General features: G+C 38.7%; 1 protein-coding gene across 1 annotated transcript in view; it reads right to left on the bottom strand.

The window, feature by feature from the left end:
• The window catches only part of LOC136872733 (uncharacterized), a 43,167-nt gene that overhangs the window by 5,698 nt on the left and 12,501 nt on the right, over positions 1 to 24,968 (bottom strand). Inside the window, exon 2 of the mRNA XM_067146559.2 lies at positions 9,486 to 9,953. Within this exon, the coding sequence (XP_067002660.2) occupies positions 9,486 to 9,953 (468 nt within the window). The remainder of the gene's footprint in view (positions 1 to 9,485; positions 9,954 to 24,968) is intronic.

The raw sequence follows: 24,968 nt of genomic DNA, 5'->3' as shown, positions 1-24,968 counted from the left end.
TTGTTTTATTGGTATTGGTATCCCTGCTGCTAGCATTGTTGTCAGTCTCATTTCAGTTGTTATGTCATGGCGGACGTGAGCGGACACAGCTAGACTGTTGAGGAGCAATTACTGGCATGTGTGTGGGTGCACAAACGAGTACATACGGAGCAAACAATGACAGTGATGAGTGCATCTAGAGATCGCTTTGGCAAACCCCCACCTCGTAAAACCACTCTGCTTGATTGGAGAAACGTGCGTTTGCTTCAGGCATTGTCAAAGACGGGCCGCGTAGTGGACGTAAGAAGATGTGGGAAGGAATGTGTGCCGCTGTCGCTCAATCAATTGAGCAGTCTCCATTGAAATCCATTCGCAAAAGAGCAGCTGAACTTCAAGTGCCCTGGTCAACAATGCATGACCACATTAAAAGAGATTTGAAAATGAAAGGATTTAGGCCGATGCATGTGAATGAATTATCTGACAATGACATGGAGCAACGAGTTGCAGCCTGCCATGCTTTGTTGGAACAATTCCCAACTGCCGTACCTCGCTCAAGAGTGTTATTTTCTGATGAATGTGAGATATATCGCAGTTCACATAGGAGGAATGTGGTTTTCTGGTCTAAGGAAAATCCTCATTATGTGCAAGAGTTATAAAGGAACCCCTCTCATGTTATGGTATGGGCCAGAATATCATCACGTCACTTGTGCGGACCGTATTTTTTTGATGGGTATGTGAATGGAAAATCTTATTTGCATATGTTAAAATCTTGGTTAATACCTCAGCTTCAAGACAAGGGAATCATGGGTCACGTGTGGTTACAGCAGGATGAGGCTCCAGCACATTTTGCTATTCAGGTGCGCAAGTTCCTTGATGAACAATTTCAAGGCCGCTGGACTGGCCGTGGCTCACGAACATCTCCAGCCCCGTTGAAATGACCACCATGAAGCCCGGACATTACCATGCCAGACAACTCATTATGGGGAATAATGAAGTCCCATGTGGCTCAATGTCGGTACACGACTAATGAAGAATTGCGCCAAAGTGTGGAGGAAGCCTTTCCTTCCATAACTCCTCAGATACTCCGCAAGATGTCTATGAGGACTTGGAGATGGATAGAACTCTGTGTAAGGCATGATGGTGCACATACAGATTCCCTGGATTCATAGTTTTTATATGTAAATACTCCACTATAATATGAAACATATGAAACTAGGGGTACGGGGACTTCTCGGACACCCTGTACAATTATTGATTAGGTTGACTTTAACTAACATTTTATATTGTAACCGATAACTGTCAATACAGATCACAATGAAATTTGTAATGGTGTCAGAAAATGTCCAATACTCAGACAGTAAGCTTTATGTCCAAGGTCTTCAGAGAGTACTGAATCAATCATGGTAAAATGTTAAGCTCCTGTGTCATTATCGTCGCTGCTGGGATTTCAGCAAACATGAGCCACTGCTGTCTATATAGTCTGAAGTTGACCAACTCTCAGCAGCTGACTTTTAAAACCTGTGGAGAATGATTACACTTACTCTGTATTTGTAATCAGTCCACTTCATGTAGGTGCCCAGGAATTCCACATTGCTCTTTCAAAGCAGGAAACAGAATGGTCAGAGGTGATCTTTAACATATGCATGCATTGTTAGCTCAACAATTTATGGTGCAATTCATACCAAACTTTTGTTACAGTGTTTATGGCTAGATAGAGTACAAATTTTAAAATGTAAGATAATAGGAAAGAGATATACACCACTCCTAGCAAACATTGAAAAGAATATGCTTTCACAAAAAATTCTGTTATATACAGCTTATTTTATTAACTGGCTATTTCTCATTATATGATTGTCTTTAACAGCATGCCTTCATTTTTAGAAACTTTTGTTAGAAACAAGTTGTTATGTACTCATCGTTAACAAGTTAGTTTTTATAATTGCAGTAGTAATGCAATTTAGTGCAGATGCGTGGCAAGCAAAAGAGACAGACCTCACCTCAACTAATAACATTGGTCTATGTAATGTTCTTATTGATAAGTTTTAGGGGCTTAGGACATTGTACATCATCACACTTTCTTTTTCCCCACTCAGCAATAGCAGGACATTTAAGGCCTAGGCCTTCAACCCTCCCTTTTATATTATAATTTCTTTTCCCTGATTCTGCAAGTAATTATTCCTTCATAATTTTCTTATTTCAGTAGTCATCTATCTGTTAAATAGAAGCTAGTGAACACGCAGTTTTACACCTTATAACAACAATCACGACAATCGCCAGTTATTGCAAGTAATCAGCTTCATTTTCCGTAACAAATTCTTATCACAGGGACTTACAGTAATTGAAAATCTTCCACCTTTTTGATACTTTTTATTTGCTTTTTAGTAAATTAATTAATTATAAACAGTACATGTTTCGTTCTCACTTGAGAACATCTTCAGCTGTTGTTAAGCTTAGGTGTATCGCTAAGTTTCTGAGTACATTATTTTCAGGTAAATTGTTCCTCTTAACAACTATTTGAACATAAATTAAATTAAAATGATGTTAAAACAATGTGGGGGTTAAAGGGTTGATGAAATGAGACAGGATGAATACATAGTTAGCCTACTTAAAAAAACTATATCTATTCATTGGAATAGTTGTTAAAAGTTTCAACTCTGTTACACTAAAAATATCTGTTTGTCTTCCAGTTAAAAGTTGCTTTTTTAAAAAAATGATTGACTTCTTGACACTGTTCTAATTATTGTTGGATGTTCATTTCTTTCACTCCTTCCAGGATAGCTGTTATTTATTTTGAGCTTGCTTAGTGTGCCCTAAATTGAGTCTAATGCGGAACTGTGAAGCTGATTTCCGTTCACTTTTTGAGAACGGAGTTTCGTCTCAGTTTCTTACTGTTGTTAAACTCCAGTTCTACCATCCAGGGTCACGGTCACAGCTGACTCAGAAAGTGACTGAACCAACTAGAGGGAAAAAACATTCTAGACGTGGTTCTGATAAAACCAGATAAGCTCTAGAGTGAAACCAAAATTTTAGATAATATAAGAGATCAGAAAGCTGTTTTCATAGTAGTTAAAAATAAATGCAATAGAAAGGAAGGTTGAAAAACTAGGACTATCAGGTAGTGCCATACGGCTGATAAGACAGGCATGAGGGAGTTTAAAAAAAGTAATTATGATTGGTGGAAAATGGTAATTAAAGATGTAAACAGTCTGAGGGATGGTTTTAAAGCAATTGTTGGAATTGGTAGGAAGTGGTAAAACAGGGAAGTAAAGAGACTGAGAAGGAGGTGCAAGAAGGATGATGATGATGCTTGTTGCTTAGAGCGGCCTAACATCTAGGTCATCAGCCCCTAATGGTATGAAATGAGGCAAAATTTAATGACAAATTAAAAGTCCAAAATCCTCCACTGACCAGAATTCAAAACGTGAGGATGAAGAATGAATGGATGGATATGAATTTAAAACAATCAGTGGATCCGACCCGCAATTCCTCACATTCACAGAAACTGACGTAAAATAATAGTATTACTGACCAAGGGACTGCGTCTATAGCATAATACTGAATCGATGATGCTTGTAGTCTAAAGAAGTCCAAAATCCAAGACATCGGCCCCTCATAATGGTACTTATCGCTAGGAAAGTAGAACCATGGTATTTGTCGTGTTGCAGTACTAATCAAAAGTAGCGAAGACTTGCGGTATTCCACACATTATGGTACTACTCACAGGTAATGAAATTTGCACATGTAATACAGACCTATGGTGTTTCACACATTGCGGCACCATTTAAAGGCAACGCAAACCTATGGTGTTCGTCACATACGTGTACTAACCACAGGGACTTGCACTATCTCGTGGTGTTCCGTATATACTGGGTACTAATCATAGGCAAACCAGAACCATGGTGTCGCTCCTAAAGTGGTACTAATCACGGGTACTGTAAAAGCTGGCAACACACATTGTTGCTACTGATCACAAACCTATTTTGTACCTAACATAGTGGTACTAAGCGCAAGTAAAAGCGACCCATGGTGTTCCGTGTGGTGGTACTAATCACAAGTAGTTTCATGATTCGAATACAATCATCCTTTGGTCGCCCCTTTTTGTCACCTCTTACAACAGGCAGGGTATACCGTTGGTGTATTCTTCGTCTGTATACCCCACCCAGAGGGGGTTGTGTGTTTGGTCCGCGAAAGGTATTTTATTTCCCTCAACTCGGTTAGGACCCCCTATCCACCACTTGGGACGCGCCATGTGGGAGTATCACCTCTCCCCCTGCTATGCCAATGTAGTAGGTTCATGGAGGTGAAGAAGGAACTTGCTAGGAAATTGAATCTAGCAAAGAAGTCAGCTAACAAGAGGACTATCAATACGGTCATATTGAAACCGACAATGAAATTTTGCTAAGAGGATGAGAGGGGCACAAGAAAGTAAGGTACAATAATTTAGTTGTCATTTTGAGCTGTAAGATCCTGAAATCAACATGAAAATGTCTAATAAGATTGCACTCATTAGCATATAGCTGGATGTGGACAGCCTGGGTGACCAGCTGAGGTGAGAGCGTTACGTTGAGCTTTCTGTCCCAGGCATCCATGAATCTGACTAATTTCTTAGAGTATGCATTATGTTATTTGCATGAAAAAGGTTTCTCTTCTTCCCATGAAATAACTTGGGAAGAAAGGGAGATGTGTCGACATGTAATTGAAGGAATTGAAAATCATCCCATGGGTGCCAGTATTGTCTCGGAGTCGGTTCTGGAGAGAAACAGTGATAGCGAAAGTGACAGTCGAAGCAGCAACATCTCATCTGCATCATCTGATAGAGAAGACAGCACAACATTGCCAGGTACGAGAGGTGTTTAGGGATCCGAGTTTGAGCCCCGAGTCTGATTCCTGTCAATCCAGTGAAGCAACATCGCAATCATCTGACACATCTACCAGTTCAAGATATGCTTCCTGTCCACAGAGAAAATGGAAGTCACTGTAGATCTTGTGTACAAGAGGAAAACTGTACATTTATGGTTAAATAAGGGGGAAGGTAAGAAGTGGCTGTCATTAACCACTGTTTGCAAAAATTGTATGGTGACATCACTACGACAACTGTACACGTAGAAGAACTAATTAGAATCTATGTCGTTAAGTCCCATCGAACGCGGGAAAGTGATGTATAAAAAATTATTTTCTCGCTTTGCAGAAGCAAGAAGGTTGAAGCAGAATGTTTGAGAGTTTGAGATGAAGACATGTGACTGTGGGCCTTGGACATTTCAAGAGAGATTTCAATGGGACAATGTAATTTCAGCGCATACACTGGTTGGTTGAGTTGCTTCAAGAAAATGTACCGAATCAAAAGTAGAAGAATAAGAAATTTGTATCCCATGCATACCTACAAGAAGAAAAAAATAGTCGCAAGGAAATTTGTGGAAGTAGCTACAGAGCAGTTCTTAGATTGCACTCCTTCAATATACAATGCAGATCAAAGTGGTTTCATGCATGAACTGAAAGCAAAAAGGACTATCGTTTTTTGGTGAGAATCATACAGAAGCAGTTGCTCAATCAGTTAGTGTAAGTCACCCATTCGTATACAATTATGTCTGCTGTTAGTATGGCCGGTAATCTTTTCCCAAAATTATTCATTGTACCACATAAGGCAACTGGAACTTTGGGTCCGTGTATTTTCAAAGAAATGTTTCATGCTGAAAATATAATTGTAACAGGCACAAAATCAGTGAAAATGGGGAAAACAATTAAAGTATAGGTTTTTAACCACAGGCCTTCTCCATTCCTTAACTACATATCAACAAGCGACTAGGGCGTTCATTTCTTTAATTTATACTGAGGTCTATTTTACACAGTATGAAATAATTATAAAGGATATCCATTCTGGCATTGTATGCAGCGGTAAGTACATGAATGAGTAGGCTAAGTACAGAAACTGATGGCTGCTGTAGGTACACCTACCTGGATATTAGAGGCGTGCATTACTCTAACTCAAGACGGAACAAGATGCGCCTTGCTGCATATGCAACCACCATTATGCATGAGTGGAATGTGTAATCTAAAATGCCTGAGTTTGCTCCAATTTTTTTGACAGGTAGGTGTACATCATTATCAAACCCCACATTTAATATCATATGGCCACTGCTTGTGTTTACCAATAATTTGGTGATGAAGGAAATAATTCTTTACAATGTTATAGAGTATTCGAGTCATAATTGATTCATAATTAATCCAAATATCTTGTAATACTAATATCTTGTAATAATTAACTTATAATGAAAGAGCCTACAATAATTAGGTACTTCGGTATATGATGGTGCAATGTGTAATGGTGTCCGGTTGTATGCAAAAACTTGAAGACGTTGTCCGAAATGCAATGTAAGTCGTGGAAATAGATAATTTTGAAGAGATGCCACATAGCACAACCCGCTGTGTTGTTTGTTCAATAGAAGTAAAATATGTCAGCAGAAATACTTCTTGGATGATCCGGCACTTAAAAACACATAATATATGAAGGGGAACTGTCACAGAACACCCCCGGCCCGGTCTGCATCACAAGAAGCTACTCTGTTGATAACAATTGCAAGGTATCCTGGTAGGTTCACATCCTGATTACAGTTATTCACAAATTATAAGGGTTATTCAGCTAAGGTGTCCACCTGAAGTAACTCGTGAACCATTTAAGATAATGACATTCTGTTTTCACTTTTGTTAATGGTATTAAGGAGCCCATAGCTCATATCGTAGTTACTGGGACGTCACACAGATCACAGCACACGAGAATCGGTCTCGAGATTCTCGCGAGAGTCTCAAGATCTGTGATGTCAGACTCAAAAGTCTCGAGTGAGAGTGTTGCCCATCACTACTTGAAGACATTCCTCTTGGCGAAAGTATAGAAATTCTCCAGATTTCTCCAGATACTAAAGGGAAAATACAGCCCTTGGATAAGATTTTCACCTAGCTTGTGAAGACATCCAGTTTGATGATTATTAGGAAAACAGAATATTGAAAATACAATCCTTCATTCATTTTCGATTTTTCATACAAGATTGTATACACGCTTACAGTAGAGCAGCTGCACGCGACATAAGAGGCAGCTACCCTAGCACAGAGTACAAACACTGTACATTCGGTCTGAGTTTATATGAGAGACGTATAACCTGAATGAAATCAACAACAACAAAAAATATATATATATATATATATATTATTGCAGACCTTCATTCCAGTTATTTGTAAACAGACCCATAGTGAAGATAAGCTCCTCCATCAGCTCACAAGACCTTCACTTCGTCCCACCTCTTCCTTCCTCCATCTTTCCCAACTTACCCTGATGCTCCCCTCAACAATAGCAATAACACCTCACTAGTCAGAATACGGGAATCAAGGACAAGACTTCTAAACCAGCAGATCCTAGACGGTTAGTGAGCAACAAAAATGTAGGTCATGTGACTTATGTTCTTGACTGAAAGTCTCCAAATACATACTATTTCATCCTATACATTCAGCTCTCATTTCCATTGCAGATCTCACAGAATCCGTATGATGGTTGCACTTACCAGAAATAACACTACAACATAGCAACTAACAACAAAATAATAAACAAATTAATTGGAAGATGGACAATGTAATATACATTAACATGTCATTTTACACATAGACAAGAGGCTATAATTCACAACACCCTTTTATTCTTATACATTTATTAGTAAACCATATAGAACTTACATAATGATGGAATCATAGAGATAATTTTAAGAACTATGAATTTTTAGCAATGTACTCTGTAAACGGAGTAATATTTTAATCTAAAATAACCCACCAAGGATGACTCAAATGGAGTTGAAATGTATTTGGATAGAATAAAAATTCATCTCAGCAGATGAAAACTGTATTGAATAAGAGGATATAATAAATGTTTATATTATTATAAAAGTTAACTGTCAATATGAATATAAAGGTTATAACTTGTAATGTTTGGTTCTTCAGTCTGCTGAAATCTAACAGTTACAAATTAACTGAGTCAAAACTGAAGAGAGTTGGCTTCTGATATTTGAAAAAATGTTAAAAATGAAGGAGCTATACCAAATGAATGGAGAGTTGCTATAGTAGCCCCTGTGTATAAAGGATAGGGTGATAAACATAAGGCCAATGAGCTTGACGTGTTGCGTTGCGATGTAAGCTTTCGGAAAGCATTTTTTCTGATCATGTTAGACATGTTTGCAAAATTACTAACTGGTTTGATAAAGGACAGTTTGGGTTTCAGAAAAAGTTCAAAGGTCAAATTGACTGTATGACGATTGACCTATATAAGGCTCTTGATTAGGTAGATCATGGGAGACTATGGACAAAAATGAGTGCAACTGAACTGGACTAGACAAAAGAGCGGTTGAATGGATGCCTGTGTTATTGTATTCTCATTAAATACTTTCCCCTCAATCAAATGCAGCAGTGTAACTTTGTCCTCCACTGATAGTGCAAAGTGTACGATTTCCGGTGTCTCTTCCTTCACGTAAGCAAAGTAAAGCAGGCACATAACATCAAACAGCTCCAGAAATAGAGATCAGAACGGATGAAACAATTGTGGGTGGAGAGGTAGAAGAGACATAGCAAGAACTGAAGTGTTGATTTAATGTGCTAATTTGCTATTCAATATTATTATTATTATTATTATTATTATTATTATTACTACTATCCTCCCCTCAAGAAAAAGTGGTATCTGCACCACTGGACAAACTAAACATTGCTGACAGTTGATATGATTTGCTATTGGAAAGGAGACAATAAAACACCACATAGTGGGGATTCAGCACGGGAAAAACATTTGTTTGTAAAAATAGGATACAAAGACTTTTATTACTTATTTCAATGTGTCCTCACCTTATTTTTAATGTTTTGTATTTGTGACTGAAGATGTCCCATAAGAGGACGAAACATGTATCACGAGTATAATTTAATGTAGTCTTTTTAATAAAGACAATTACAGTATTGTAAAGGTGGAATTATAAATTCAAATTTTCACAAGTTGATACTTTGACAATACGGGCTCTAATATGAAATTCATAATGTGCAAAATATATATTGTTGTGCAATAAAGTGTGGAAAAGAAGTAACCATGCTTTCAATCAATAGTTAATGCAGCCATTAAAACTATACTTATCAATAAAAACATACATTATTCCATTTTATATTATATTTAAACTTTAAAATGATAAGTAAATTATAGCAATTTTTCTTTTTCAGACAGTGTGCTTAAAATCTGAACAAGAAAAAATAGTTTAAGGCACTTGGACAAGAAGTGCAGAGTGAAAAAAAAAATGTAGAATTTTCTCTCTCAATTTTCTAATAACTAAATATTTGTACTTTATTCTCAGAATAGATATGATACATTTTTAGTGAAAAAGTTGGTCGTAGCAAGAAAAAAGCAAGCAATAAAATATTTTGAAATTAAACACTGAACTTCACAAGCCTAGGCATGCAGAATATAATATATGAAGGAAACCAACCCAACCTACCTTTGGTGCTTTCACTTGGAAACTCTGCATATCCAAAGTATCAAGGTGAGAATTAGTTATCAAGAACTCTCCATTAACCTGGATGTCATTTAATGCATTCATATCCAACAGTCCTATTTTCACTCCATCCCATCTTATAGTTTTTCTTATTTTCAGATGATAGAAGCCTTCACTAGCAATGTGCATTATCCTGACATTGTGGAAAGTTATTGATTCTATATTTCCTATGAATGTGAAGCTCCTCAGAGATAAAATACTATTTATGTTCTCAAATATAATCCTTTGTGGTAAACTGAAATTTGTAGTAGTTGGAGTCACAGTTAAATTACCTATATTCTTAATGGCAAGAAATCTTAGTGTGTAATCAGGGAATTTTTCAAAGGTCAGCTTTACTTCTTGGCAATTCTGAATGGTTAAACTTTGTGCTTTTCTTGGAAGATTCAAAGGTAATTCTCCAACAGCTACCTCCTGGAAAAAAGAGAAGAAAATTAGTAGTACTGAGCCCTTATTGAAGGGCTCATTTAATTAATCAGTCATTTATTTGAATGTACAGAGAATATTCCATTTTTATTAAGTGCTAGTAACTGACAGGAAACATCTACATTCAGCAGCACATGTCGCAATTTCTGCAGGGAGCTTGGAGCTCGGATTTGTTTGTTCACCAGCTAAGTTTGGAAGGCGGAATTTCGATATGACGCACACAAAGCCGAACAAAGGAACAATAGAATTCCAACGGACAACATTTCGGATGCCCGGGCGAGAGGCTAGGGTTGCTTATAAGAAATGTTTGAAGTAAGCGTCAGGTACGCGATGCGTCGAGCCAATGAAATGATAGAGTCACCGACGATATGGCGAGGCATTGGTCTAGAAGAGATGTGGCCCCAATCGAGGATACGACAGCGTCTTCAAGGACGAGTTAATAAAAACGATGACCGCGTCAGTTACCCTATTATTCGGCGAGATTCTGTGCAGGTAACATCGTAAGAAGAAGTTTTTATTTACGCGAGTGATCGTGTGGGGACTCGTAAGATTTTGTTGGAAGACGCTCAGTCTACATTTGATATACTCAACTTTTCGTATACTGGGAGAATGGCTTTTAACTTACGACTACCAAAGGGAGAGAACAGTTCCATTTAATCATTTCAAAGTGCATAGTAGCCTGCCTGTGTGAATCGTTTTCCGAGGGCTTAAACTTTACCATTTTCAGTTCAGCCATGTAAAATATGGGAAATATTGACCTAGTTACGAGTGTAGATAAGAGATGTGTTTCCGCGACTGAATGGGAACTGGTTTCACGGTCGGTGGAATTTACCCCCCTGCTGTAGTATTCTAGTAACTGGCCGGCTGATCTTGACCTAGTTTCTACATCGTGAACGAGGGGATGTTTTAGACGACATCCAGAAGCAGAAACGGAAAATTCGACATCACCTTACTAACCCCTCGATGGAGACAAAAGGACTGATCCAAGTCTTTTCTGAAGGCAGCATTATCATCGAAATGGCGGGCTAAGAAGCAAGATGGGGTCGGCTGTCTCCCGAGGATGAGCGGCCATTAGTCAACATTGCAGATGAGTACAGTGTTTTAATGTAATTATGTGAGTGTGAACATGTTTAATGTTGCAAAAGGGGATAGGTTAGTTTGGTATTTAACTTCTGTAGATGTAGCTTTGTTTGGTAGGATTATGTCCTATTTAAAGTAAGTGATAGGAAGCTTGTTAATGTAAATATAAATTGTAACATGAATGTGGACCATTTGCATGGGGTCACAGCTTGCTTTCTTACATTTTATTCTGATTTATTTAGCTGAGTGGTTAGCGTCATTTATTTACGAGTCAGTTTCTTATTTTAGCCTGACATAATATTTTGATTTGTTTGCTTTGATGTTTGAGACGCAGTGTACATCTCGGGGCTTAATTGTAAATGTAGATTAGGATTCAGACTGAAGTCAGGAAGGACTAAATTAAAGTATTATTAAGGGGAGCTCAAAGTGTACGGAAACATGCAGTCACGTTTTTCTGGGATTTATTGCATGATGTGTGAATGAGAGTGTGTAAGACGGTGGAGTATGGATCCACAAAGTTGTTAGCGTCATCTTCACGACTATTTTGTATATCTAGGTGGCAAATTAATTATTGATTCAAGAGTTCCACGAACGCAGTTTAGTATTTCGAGTTCCGAATATTAAAATAAAATTTCTGTAAAATGTATCATTATTATTATTATTATTATTATTATTATTATTATTATTATCAGTTTAATATATTATTATTATTATCTAATGAGTTTCTTGCGATGTAGTGTTGAGATATTTCAGTAACTTTCCGATGTTCAGACATGACCGATTGTCAATGTAGCAAGTTCTTAGTTTCAGTTCATCATATTTATTACAGAGTTGGCCACTTTATTATTCATGTTTATTTTGTGTGCGAGAGCTTTATTTGTGACCAGTGCGGTCATTTCTTCAGTTTTACGCGACTTTAGGACACAAGATATTATTTGTGTGATTTTGAGTAAGAGGACGCGTTCCTCATCTGAAAGGCCTGCATTTTCTTGATTGTGTGACTTGCCTCGGGTAGACTGTTGAGCAGCGTGTGTAAAGGGTTGGACCCTGTGGTTTGGGTATTGCTGCTTTATTTTGGAAGACATTGATCTCCACTTTGAGTCATTCCGCCGTGTGTTGGCGAGGGTGATACGTTTGTCTACCAAGGAGAGTTTTATTTGAGCGGCCTATACTTCGTGATTTTATTGTTCTGTCCATGTCTCTACGGTCGTGGCAGTTGAAGAGAGTTTTTATCGCGACGTTTGTTTTGGATTTTCTTTTATGATAGAAACGCGCTGAGGAATATTTTGTGTCAGGTCATCTCTTCCAGGATACAACGTCGAATTAGGTATTGAAAGGTAAAGCCTACTCTGTCATTTTTTTAATTGTCTTTGTGTCCTGTAATTATTTTCAGGAACCTGTGTTGAATACGAAGTGTTGCTTAACGTCTTATTATGTTTCCTTTCATTTTCGTTGTGGCTTTAAGTGGATGCAAGTTGCGTGAATGCCGCATGCTTTCCTTGGTGAACCCTGGAAAATATGATATCATGTTTTTGTTTCTTTGAATGTATATATTGCCTTTTATATGATTTTGATTTGTGTGGTTCCAATCCACATTGTTTGTTATGCTCATGAGATTGTTCATGGCTCAAGATGTATATATTGTGTGCATAGGATGTTTTACCACTCAGCATGTTATATATTGTACAGTCAGGTTATTTTGTCCCACCTTTTGTGCATTACATCACGTCTTTTCTTAAGGTTAGGGACCCCACTGCAATGTCAAGTGTGCAGAAATGGGGAACGTACTCATCTACAGTTAAAAGTGTCAACAAAAAGTAAAGCCAGGAGCGTGGCGCATGCACACAAGCCTGTGTGTTAAAATTAATTTTTAAAAACTTAAAAATTTGATTTGATATGTTAAGTATGTGTGTCGGCATACTTGTGAATTTGTAAAATATTATGATTCTCAAGATGGACTTTATCCAGCTGAAAAGGAAAACAACAATCTGAGTCATGTAAATCTGATTATTTGATACTTTGCTATTTAAAAAAAATATTTATCTTGTTTATTTTAATAAACAGATTTTCCTCCAAAACTAACGTCATGCTTCGCCTTGCTTTATTGGTAGTTTTAATTGACCTCACCGTGTCCATATTTAGTTATGTTTCCCATCAAGATCCAGGGTGTAGGGATTTTAAGGCATTATTTTTATCATATTTCGGACTGAGCACACCTGGGATCGGCTGACTAGTCTGGGACAAAATTACCTTGATGGTAAAAAACGGGTACAGTACATAGTTTTCAGTAAAAACTCAATAAGATAAAACAAAATATTTTGAATATACAGTAGAGTCTCGCTCATCTGACCTTCGCTTATCCGACATTCCGTGTTATCTGGTAGAGTTAATTTGTTAATTTGAACTTTTGGTGGAGACTAAATTCAGGGACACCTGGTGTGGAGGGTGCGACCGTGGGACAAGCACTGGCCTGACCGCTGGTGGTAGGACTGGTTTTTTTTCTCAAAGACAGGTGCAGCGAGTCTTCAGTCATTGTTCATTGTAGTACTGGTTGGGTGCGGATGTTATGGTTTTCATATCCTCTGTGAGTATGGCGAGTAAACGGAAGAAAGTGATTGTTTCTATGGAAGACAAGTTGAATGCATTAAAGAGACTGGACAAAGGAGAAACACTTCAAAAAGTGGCTTCAGATTATGATGTTGGACGTGTTACAGTGGGAGACTGGAAAAAAAAGAGGGAAGAAATTGCAAGTGGTGCTCTACCAGAGCAACAAGTGATGCATTGAAAATTAGAAAAACAATGAAAAAATGTGAGTACGAAAAAGTAAGTGAAGCACTATTTCTTTGCTTCACTCAGTACTGGGAAAAGGGCCTGCCAATATCTGGCCCCATTCTGCAAGAAAAGGCTGTGTATTTCCAGGAGTAGTTTCATGAAGGGAACCCTAATTTATTGCCAGTGCTGGGTGGCTTGATCAGTGGAAAAAAATGGTACGGCATTACACAGCTTAATATCTGTGGAGAAAAAACTGTCAGCTAAATCCAATTAGGATGTGAAATTTAAAAAGGAATTTCAGGAAATAATTCTTGCTGAAGGATTAACCGGTGATCAGAATTTTAATTGTGATGAGACTGGGCTAAATTTCAAGATGCTGCCATCAAAATCTCTCGCAGCCCAAGCCGAGATGTCTGCACCTGGCTACAAGCGTAGTAAGGAAAGAGTTACTGTTCTTGCCTGTAGTATTGTTACTGGGAACTTAAGAGCGAAATTGCTTATGATCGGTAAAGCAAAGAAGCCTAGGGCATTTAAAAACATTTCTGTTAACATCAGAAGGCTGCCTGGATATGTGCTGACAGCTTTAAAGATGAGTTTTTTTACACAGTTTGTTCCAGATGTAGAATTTACTTTTTTTTTTTTTTTTTGCTAGTTGCTTTACGTTGCACCGACACAGATAGGTCTTATGGCGATGATGGGACAGGGAAGGGCTAGGAGTGGGAAGGAAGCGGCCGTGGCCTTAATTAAGGTACAGCCCCAGCATTTGCCTAGTGTGAAAATGGGAAACCATGGAAAACCATCTTCAGGGCTGCCGACAGTGGGGTTCGAACCTACTATCTCCTGAATACTGGCCGCACTTAAGTGACTGCAGCTATCGAGCTTGGTAGAAAAATTTCTAGCTTCAAACAATCTCCCTAGAAAAGCTCTTCTTCTACTAGACAATGCTTCATCACACCCCAATGAAGAGCAACTTAGAAGTGGTGACATCAAAGTCATGTTCCTCCCTCCTAACGTGATGTCATTATGCCAGCCAATGGACCAAGGTGTGCTGGAAACACTGAGGAGGAGATATCGGCGGAAACTCCTTTCATCCCTGATAGCGGAAATGGACAATGGCAACGACATGATTGAAAAGTTAAAACGAATCAACATGAAATGCATGGCATACTCGATAGCGCAGTCTTGGAAATAAGTTGAAACTACAACATTAGCAAAGTCTTGGAACATATTGTTGAGCGAGGTTGAACATCGAGAGGAGGTAGTACAAGAAGACATGGAAAATATTGCGCCCTTATTGAATTGTGTTCGTGGCTGTGAGGATGCTACGATTGAAGATGTAAGTGGTGTGAACAAGATCATTATTGATTTTGTGAATGCTAATGAAAATGAGGATGAAGAAGAAGAACGGGGCATTGCAGAGCAAAAGGAGAAAACGATGACTCACAGTGAAGGATTAACTGCATTGGAATTGGCCTTAACCTACGTTGAGCAACAGCCGGAAGCAAGCACAACGGAGGTGTTGATTTTTCGTCGATGGCGGGATTTTGCAGCAAGAAAACTTGGATCAGTAGGCAAGCAGACATTGTTGACAAGTTTCTTTTCATAAGACATTTGGAATGTTTTCGTTCAATACTGCATGTACTGTACAATTGAACTGATAATTCAATAAAGAGTACCATAAAATATGTCATTGTTTTATTACTAGAGTACAGCCTTCCTGTTTGTTTCAGTTCATTTTCAAAGTTATTCTGTATTATCCAACATTTTCGGTGATCCGATGTACTCCAGGTCCCATTTAAGTTGGATAATCGAGACTCTACTGTATTTGAATTCTATCATTATCTAATCATGACATTGATTATGTTGACAAACAGGTAATAGTGAGAATTCAAGGTAGAATGAGTTCTTGGTTAACAGTTGTTATAGGTGTGAGAAACTGTGGTAATTTTTCACCCTTAGTTTATATGGATATTTTATTTCTTCATCTTCTTCTATCACCATTGTCCAGGAAGCTCCTGGGTTGAGCAATGGATCATCGATCTCCGTTTTGACCTCTCCTTTCACCATTCTTCTTTGTGTATAGTTTCCACCTGCAATTGTCTTTGAATATTTTCCTAAATCTGGTTCTCCCAACTCTTCCTTTGTCTCCCTCTTGGCCTCTTTCTCTCACATCTCTGCTCCAGTCTTACTCTTGGAATTCTATCTGCTTTCATTCTTTTGACATGGATGCCCTAAACCACCTAAAACAAGCCTTCCCTATTTGGTTCCCAGTTTTTCAACATCCAGCTTCTTTCTGAACTCCTCATTTGGGATTTAATCTCTTCTCGTTTTATCTTCCATACTTTTGAGGAACTTTATTTCCAAAGCCTATATTCTAAACTTCCTCGTGGTTACTGTCCATGTCTCATGGTACAGGTCAATATCAGCACACATTAGTGTCTTGTCAGTGTTACCTGGTATGGGATGGAGTAGATCTTACAGCCAGCGACTCAACAACATGTGTTAGGCAGCAGTAAATAACTGAATTCTCTCAAGTGGCCAATGGCTTCAGGCTCTTTTAGGTCAGTGCTGGTCCTCCGCATCGAGGAAATGCCACTGAAATCCAGCATACAGCTTCTGTTCTCTAGATTAGGGGTAGCCTCATTGAAACCTGACAGTTAGGTATAAAATGCCCTCGGGTAAGGCAATCCCACTATCATAATAGTCTATATGAAGTGTCAAAGTGGATCAGGATGGATTATTTACTGAAAGGTATAAAATGGTAGGGAGTGATTCAGCTGGATGGAAATGCAGTACGCAGTTTAGTCAATGCTAACAACTTGGTCTTAATGGCAGACTGTGCTGAACACTTGCAGTCTATTCTTTTGGAACTTGGAAAGAAATACAGCAGGTATGATGAAACTCAGTATTTCTAAGAAAGAAATTCAAGAGGATTGAATGTCAGGTAGAGAGTACAGAGCTGAAACAGGTGAATCTTTCCAAGTACTTAGTATGTGGAGATACATTCAAAGGCACAGGGTGTACTGGAGAGAGTACAGGGACCTGGAAGACAAGTAAAGATGACAAAGTTGTTAGTACTAAACTATAGAATATCGGGCGAGTTGGCCATACAGTTAGGGGCGCGCAGCTGTGAGCTTGCATCCGGGAAATAGTGGGTTCGAATCCCACTGTTGGCTGCCCTGAAGATTTTCACACCAGGCAAATGCTGGGGCAGTACCCTAATTAAAGCCATGGACGCTTCCTTCCAACTTCTAGCCCTTTCCTATCCCATTGTCGCCATAAGACCTATCTGTGTCGGTGCAACATAAAGCCACTAGCAAAAAAAAAAAAAATCTATAGAATTTTATAAGGAACAGAATTTATTTAATTGACCACATTTCCACCCAACTGAATCCCTTCCTACCATTTTATACTTTTCAATAAATGATCTATTCTGATCCACTTTGATGCTTCATTTAGGCTATTATAATGGAGGACTCACAACCGCATTATTGGAATGCGTAAAGAACAACTTTTACCGAAGTGAAGAAGATCAAAGCCATGACAAAAACTGCACAGTTTGCAAATCTCTAAGCAAAACTTGACATGTGTGAAGAACGAGACATCTATGTACTCACTAAATCAAGACATCAATTGGTTCTACCAGAGTCAGCGATGAAAATGGAAACTTGCTGGTTGATTAGAGAAATAGGCAGATCTTTCCAAGTACTTAGCAAGATGAGAAGTCCTCTTAGTTTTAATTACTGTTTGACGGAAGAAAGTACCTCATGGGGATCGCTGTAAGTATCTAGGTGTTAACATAAGGAAAGATCTTCATTGTAGTAATCACATTAATGGGACTGTAAATAAAGGTTAGAGATCTCTTCATACAATTATGAGAGTATTTAGAGGTTGTAGTAAGGATGTGAATGAGAAGGCATATAAGTCACTGGTAAGACCCCAACTAGAGTATGGAATCCTCACCAGGATTACTTGATTCAAGAACTGGGAAAGATCCAAATGAAAGCAGCATGATTTGTGATATCTGACAAACGAGTAGTGTAACAGAAATGTTGCAAACTTTGGGCTGGGAAGACTTGGGAGTAAGTAGACAAGCTGCTCGACTAAGCGGTACGTATATCATAATAAGAAAATTATGCTAAAGACCCACCTATTCACCACAACAAATAATCCTTTGATTATTTTATTTCTATGATTTCATAGTTTTTGTGGGACATGTTTAATCCTTATGTGGACATCATCAGCCGCATTCCTTTTGTACAGATTAAAATTAACTAATAGGTCTTAAAACACTACACAGCACAGCACAGCACAGCACAGCACTTCTTAACTTCTTTCAGGAAATAGATAGTCCAAATCTGTCAAATAATAACACAAGAAATCCCCTTTGCTTCACCACAGCAAATAAGACTGTTGATAAATCCCACATTATTATAACAGTTTTTACACAAGATCTAAAAATGAATTGTTTGAAAGAAGACATTCTAACATTCAAGACTAGTATGAAGAATACTTAGCAGCATGCGCATGTGTAATTTTATTAGCAACAAGTTACTTTAAAAACAAGAAGTTCAATACCCCTGAAGAAAAGTATTGTTTCATAAGACTCTTCATATATCCAAAGATGTTTTAATATAAGTGTTTGTTAACTGTATACTGTTTTAACACCTATTCTGTATGTTAATTTTAATCTGTACAAAGGGAATGCAGATGATGATGTCCACATAAGGACGAAACGTTCTGCAAAAATTATGAGATTATAGAAATAAAGTAATCAAAGGATTATTTGTTGAGGTGAAAAGGTCAATCAATCAATCAATCAATCAATCAATCAATCAATCAATCAATCCTGATCTGCATTTAGGGCAGTCGGCCAGATGGCAGATTCCCTATCTGTTGCTTTCCTAGCCTTTTCCTAAATGATTTCAAAGAAATTGGAAATTTATTGAACATCTCCCTTGGTAAGTTATTCCAATCCCTAACTCCCCTTCCTATAAATGAATATTTGCCCCAGTTTGTCCTCTTGAAATCCAACTTTATCTTCATATAGTGATCTTTCCTACTTTTATAAACGCCATTCAAACTTATTCGTCTATTAATGTCATTCCACGCCATCTCTCCACTGACAGCTCGGATCATACCACTTAGTCGAGCAGCTCTTCTTCTTTCTCTCAATTCTTCCCAACCCAAACATTGCAATATTTTTGTAACGCTACTCTTTTGTCGGAAATCACCCAGGTCGATCTTTAGATCATTTTTTTCTTATAATATACTAGACTTTCACCGCTGACCAAAAAATGAGATTCATAACATGTAATAAAAAGTATGTATCAGAGGAGAGATGGAGTGGAATGACATTAGTAGGCGAATGAGCTTAAAAAGTAGAGAAGACCATAGTAAGAAGATAAAGTTGGAATTCAAAGGCATAAAATAAGGCAAATATTCATTACTAGGAAGAGAAAACAGGAACTGGAATAATTTACCAAGGGCGAAGTTTGATCAATTTTCAAGTTCTTTGAAACTATATAAGAGGAGACCAGGTAAACAACTGATAGGGAATCTGCCACCTGGGTGAGAGCTCTAGTAAACCAGTGGTGAATGACTGATTGAAAAGGGACGGAACGCAGGCAAAACTACCAAAGGATTTTCCCACCCGCCAATCTGACTATTCTATTGTCCAAAGACCTGAGAAAAAATTGAATAAGAAAATAATTTCTTTACATGGAATGTTTTATATTTTCCACCTTTTCAATACTTATAGGTATAAAATCATACATACATACATACATACATACATACATACATACATACATACATACATACATACAGTATCATTATAGACTGTTATGCCTTTCAGCATTCGGTCTGCAAGCCTCTGTGAATTTACTAAACGTCGCCACAATCCTCGATTTGCAACTAGTGTTGTGGCCTCATTTAGTTCTATACCTCTAATCTTTAAATAGTTAGAAACCAAGTCTAACCATCGTCGTCTTGGTCTCCCTCTACCGAGCTCGATAGCTGCAGTCGTTTAAGTGCGGCCAGTATCCAGTATTCGGGAGACAGTAGTTTCGAACCCCACTGTCGGCAGTCCTGAAGATGGTTTTCCGTGGTTTCCCATTTTCACACCAGGCAAATGCTGGGGCTGTACCTTAATTAAGGCCACGGCTGCTTCCTTCCCACTCCTAGCCCTTCCCTGTCCCATCGTCGCCATAAGACCTACATGTGTCGGTGCGATGTAAAGCAAATAGAAGAAGAGGTCTCCCTCTACTTCTCTTACCCTCCATAACAGAGTCCATTATTCTCCTAGGTAACCTATCCTCCTCCATTCGCCTCACATAACCCCACCACCAAAGCTGGTTTATGCGTACAGCTTCATACATCAAATTCATTCCTAAATTAGCCTTTATCTCCTCATTCTGAGCACCCTCCTGCCATTGTTCCCACCTGTTTGTACCAGCAATCATTCTTGCTACTTTCATGTCTGTTACTTCTAACTTATGAATAAGATATCCTAAGTCCACCCAGCTTTCGCTCCCATAAAGCAAAGTTGGTCTGAAAACAGACCGATGTAAAGATAGTTTCGTCTGGGAGCTGACTTCCTTCTTACAGAATACTGCTGATCGCAACTGCGAGCTCACTCCATTAGCTTTACTACACCTTGATTCAATCTCGCTTACTATATTACCAACCTGGGAGAACATACAACCTAAATACTTGAAATTATCGACCTGTTCTAGCTTTGTATCACCAATCTGACATTCAATTCTGTTGAATTTCTTACCTACTGACATCAATTTAGTCTTCAAGAGGCTAATTTTCATACCATACTCATTGCACCTATTTTCAAGTTCCAAGATATTAGACTGCAGGCTTTCGGCACAATCTGCCATTAAGACCAAGTCGTCAGCATAGGCCAAACTGCTTACTACATTTCCACCTAACTGAATCCCTCCCTGCCATTTCATACCTTTCAGCAGATGATGCATGTAAACTACGAACAGCAAAGGTGAAAGATTACAGCCTTGTCTAACCCCTGTAAGTGCCCTGAACCAAGAACTCATTCTACCAAATTCTCACTGAAGCCCAATTGTCAACATGAATGCCTTTGATTGATTTTAATAATCTACCTTTAATTCCATAGTCCCCCAGTATAGTGAACATCTTTTCCCTCGGTACCCTCATATGCTTTCTCTAGATCTACAAAACATAAACACAACTGCCTATTCCTCTCGTAGCATTTTTCAGTTACCTGGCGCATACTGAAAATCTGATCCTGACAGCCTCTCTGTGGTCTGAAACCACACTGGTTTTCATCCAACTTCCTCTCAACGACTGATCGCACCCTCCCTTCCAAGATGCCAGTGAATACTTTGCCTGGTATACTAATCAATGAGATACCTTGATAGTTGTTACAATCCTTCCTGTTCCCTTGCTTATAGATAAGTGCAATTACTGCTTTTGTCCAATCTGAAGGTACCTTACCAACACTCCACGCTAATTTTAGTACTCTATGAAGCCATTTCATCCCTGCCTTCCCACTATACTTCACCATTTCAGGTCTAATTTCATCTATTCCTGCTGCCTTATGACAATGGAGTTTATTTACCATCCTTTCCACTTCCTCAAGCATAATTTCACCAACATCATTTTCCTCCTCCCCATGAGCTTGGCTGTTTGCAACACCACCAGGATGATTTCCTTTTACACAGAGAAGATGTTCAAAATATTCCCTCCATCTCTCCAGTGATTCCCTGGGATCTATTATGAGTTCACCTGAATTACTCATAACACTGTTCATTTCCTTTTTCCCTCCCTTCCTAAGATTCTTTATTACTGTCCAGAAAGGTTTACCTGCTGCTTGACCTAGCCTTTCCAGGTTATTACCAAAATCTTCCCACGATTTCTTTTTGGATTCAACAACTATTTGTTTCGCTCTGTTTCTTTCATCTACGTACAAATCCCTGTCTGCCTCGGCCCTTGTTTGGAGCCATTTCTGATAAGCCTTCTTTTTGCGTTTACAGGCTGCTCTCACTTTATCATTCCACCAAGATGTTCGCCTTTTCCCATCTTTACACACAGTTGTTCCTAGGCATTCCCTTGCTGTTTCTACTACAGCATTGCTGTGTGCCACCCATTCACTTTCTATATCCTGAACCTGCTTACTGTCTCCTTTCAAAACTTCTCACTAATCATATCCATGTACTTCTGTCTAATTTCCTCATCCTGGAGATTTTCTACCCTTATTCGTTTGCAGACAGATTTCACTTTCTCTACCCTAGGCGTACAGATACTTAGTTCACTACAGATCAGATGGGGGTCTGTATCATCGAAAAATCCACGAGAAACTCGTACATTCCTAACAGATTTCCTGAATTCAATGTCTGTTAAGATATAGTCTATTATGGATCTGGTACCCCTAGCCTCCCATGTGTAGCGGTGAATAGCCTTATGCTTGAAGAATGTATTCGTAACAGCTAAACCCAAACTAGCACAGAATTCCAGCAAACGCTTTCCATTCCCATTACCTTCCCTATTTTCCCCACATTTACCAATCACCCTTTCGTATCCTTCAGTTCTATTCCCAACTCTCGCATTGAAATCGCCCATTAGCACTATTCTATCCTTGCTGTTGACCCTGACCACGATGTCACTCAATGCTTCATAAAACTTGTCAACTTCATCCTCATCTGCACCCTCACATGGTGAATACACCAAAACAATTCTTGTCCTAATTCCTCCAACTGACAAATCTACCCACATCATTCGCTCATTTACGTGCCTAACAGAAACTATGTTGCGTGCAATGGTATTCCTGATAAAGAGCCCTACCCCAGCCTCTGCCCTTCCCTTTCTAACACCCGTCAAGTACACTTTATAATCTCTTATCTCTTCCTCGTTATCTCCCCTTACCCAAATATCACTTACTCCTAGCACATCCAGATGCATCCTCTTTGCTGACTCAGCCAGTTCTACCTTCTTTCTTCCATAAGCCCCATTAAATTCCATTTCGTTCGCCAAGTTGTTTCCAAGGAGTCCCTCTCGCCTGTGAAATGGGAGTGGGACTCCATTACTTCCATAGATCCGAGGCTTCTTAAAATGTTCTGAGCTCGGTAAATTCATGAAGCAGGATGCTACCCTACTTGCACATAGTCCAAGTGAGGACCTCTCCTCTAACGGGTTATGGATCACAGCCTAGCCGCCTGAGCACAAGGAGGGCCATGACTCAGAATATGTCCGAGATGCCCACTTCCATTCCATAGAAACTGGTATCCCGACTCTCAGGACCACTTACTAGGCCATTCAGCTGTTGCCCATGGTTCACGAACTAGGACATGACTACAGTAATCCACAAACATGAAAGTCAATATGGAAAAAAGCATGATAATAATTAATTACAAAGAAATTGAAGTCAAAGAGGTCAAGGCTATGCTGCAGAAAATGAAGCCAGGAAAGGCCACCAGTCTAGGTGATCTTCCAGCAGAACTATGATAATCTTCCTGTTAGGATACAGCAGGATGGTTAACACAACTCTTCGACCAGGTCATTAGAGAAGGATTAAATCCCAACTGACTGAAATCAGAGTATCACAATGTCCATTCTTTAAAAAGAAAGGAAGTCTTATTGAGTGTGCTAATTATGCTATGAAGCTCTTTTAGCATATTCAAGACGAAAGGATTTGTGGGATCACTCCACTTACTAGCAACCAATCTGGATTTGTGAAGAACTGCAGTACAACCATTGCAATTAATGCTGTATGGCTCTTAGTCAAGAAACATCATGAAAAGGACGAGCTGCTTCATGTGGCATTCTTGGACCTTGAGAAGGGCTCTGATCGGGTATAAAACAGTTTCCTCTGGCTACTGCTCCAAAAACATGGTGTGCCAGAATATGTTGTCAACTACATGCAGCTGCTTTATGCAGAAGCAATTAGCTACATCTAAACTACTGCACAACCATCCAAAATCTTTCCTATCACAGTCAGCATAAATCAAGATTCTGTCCTATCATAGCTCCAGTTCAACTTTGTGAGGACAACTGTGACAGCTGACCTGCACTTGCCATTACTATGGACCATTATAAGAAATAAATTGATTAGAGGGTCCATCTTTTCAACACAGTATATCAAATAAATTATATTACATCTGTCTTGCGACTAATTTCAGCCACTTAGTGGCCATCTGCAGCCAAATAAAAATTGAACAGATTATGTGATAATTAAAACATATGTTTACCAGACAAAGACAATGTTGCAAGAATAATTATAAATTAAATACATAAACAAAAATTATGGTTATGATCTTGTCATAATATGATGTCTTTAAGTTGACTTAGGACTTTGAGATTCTCAAAGTTATACAAAAGTTATACAAAAAAGCCCCCTGCTCAATTTATGGAAAATTTTTTATCAATCTGGAATGGTTTTTCAATCCTAACTTCATAAATTAAATTTCAGAGAAATCAAACATTTTATCTGATCTTATAATTCCTCTCTTCAGTAATCATATCTCGGATAAAAATAATTCTTTCTTTTAATGCCTTTGCTGGCGGGACCTAGTGTTTACAGTGCACTATGTCTTCTGGTATGGGCTAGAGCAATCTTGTTACTTTCATTGATCTGTCTCAGCTTTATCCTTGGCTTTGACAAAATGAAAGTGACTGAGGTATGAGTGATGCTAGTAATGCCATTCCTTCTGCAGCCAGTCCCTGCTATGAATGGTGTGAAAATATTGCTCATAGGGTCAGTTGGTGCATGCATTTCAGTGGGCTTGGCAGACTGATATGTAATAGCAACTTCTGGCTCGGTGAGGAAAGCAACGGGAAACTACCTCACTCCTCATTTCCCTAGTAAGCCTCTTCAGTGATGCCTAGGCCATCTATGACAGCTGATGGCAGAGCTGTTGAGGATCCAACCAGCCTTCGGGCTGAAGACTAAACATACATTATAATCTCTTTAAATTCCTCTCAGCAGCAGCCTTTCTTTCCTCATCCTTCAGTCCCACCTTAGACACAACCTTCTCTACTCCTTCCTTCCTTCCTTCCTTCTTTATCCACTCTCCTCCTCTCCCTATCTACTCCTTTGTTTACATTGCCTCCTTTCTACCGCAAGTCAGTGCTTGTTCCCTATCCATTCCTTTGTTTACATGGTCTGCC

This window comes from Anabrus simplex, chromosome 4, assembly GCF_040414725.1.
Source record: "Anabrus simplex isolate iqAnaSimp1 chromosome 4, ASM4041472v1, whole genome shotgun sequence".
In the NCBI taxonomy this organism is placed as follows: domain Eukaryota; kingdom Metazoa; phylum Arthropoda; class Insecta; order Orthoptera; family Tettigoniidae; genus Anabrus; species Anabrus simplex.
This window is presented reverse-complemented; position numbering and strand designations above follow the sequence as displayed.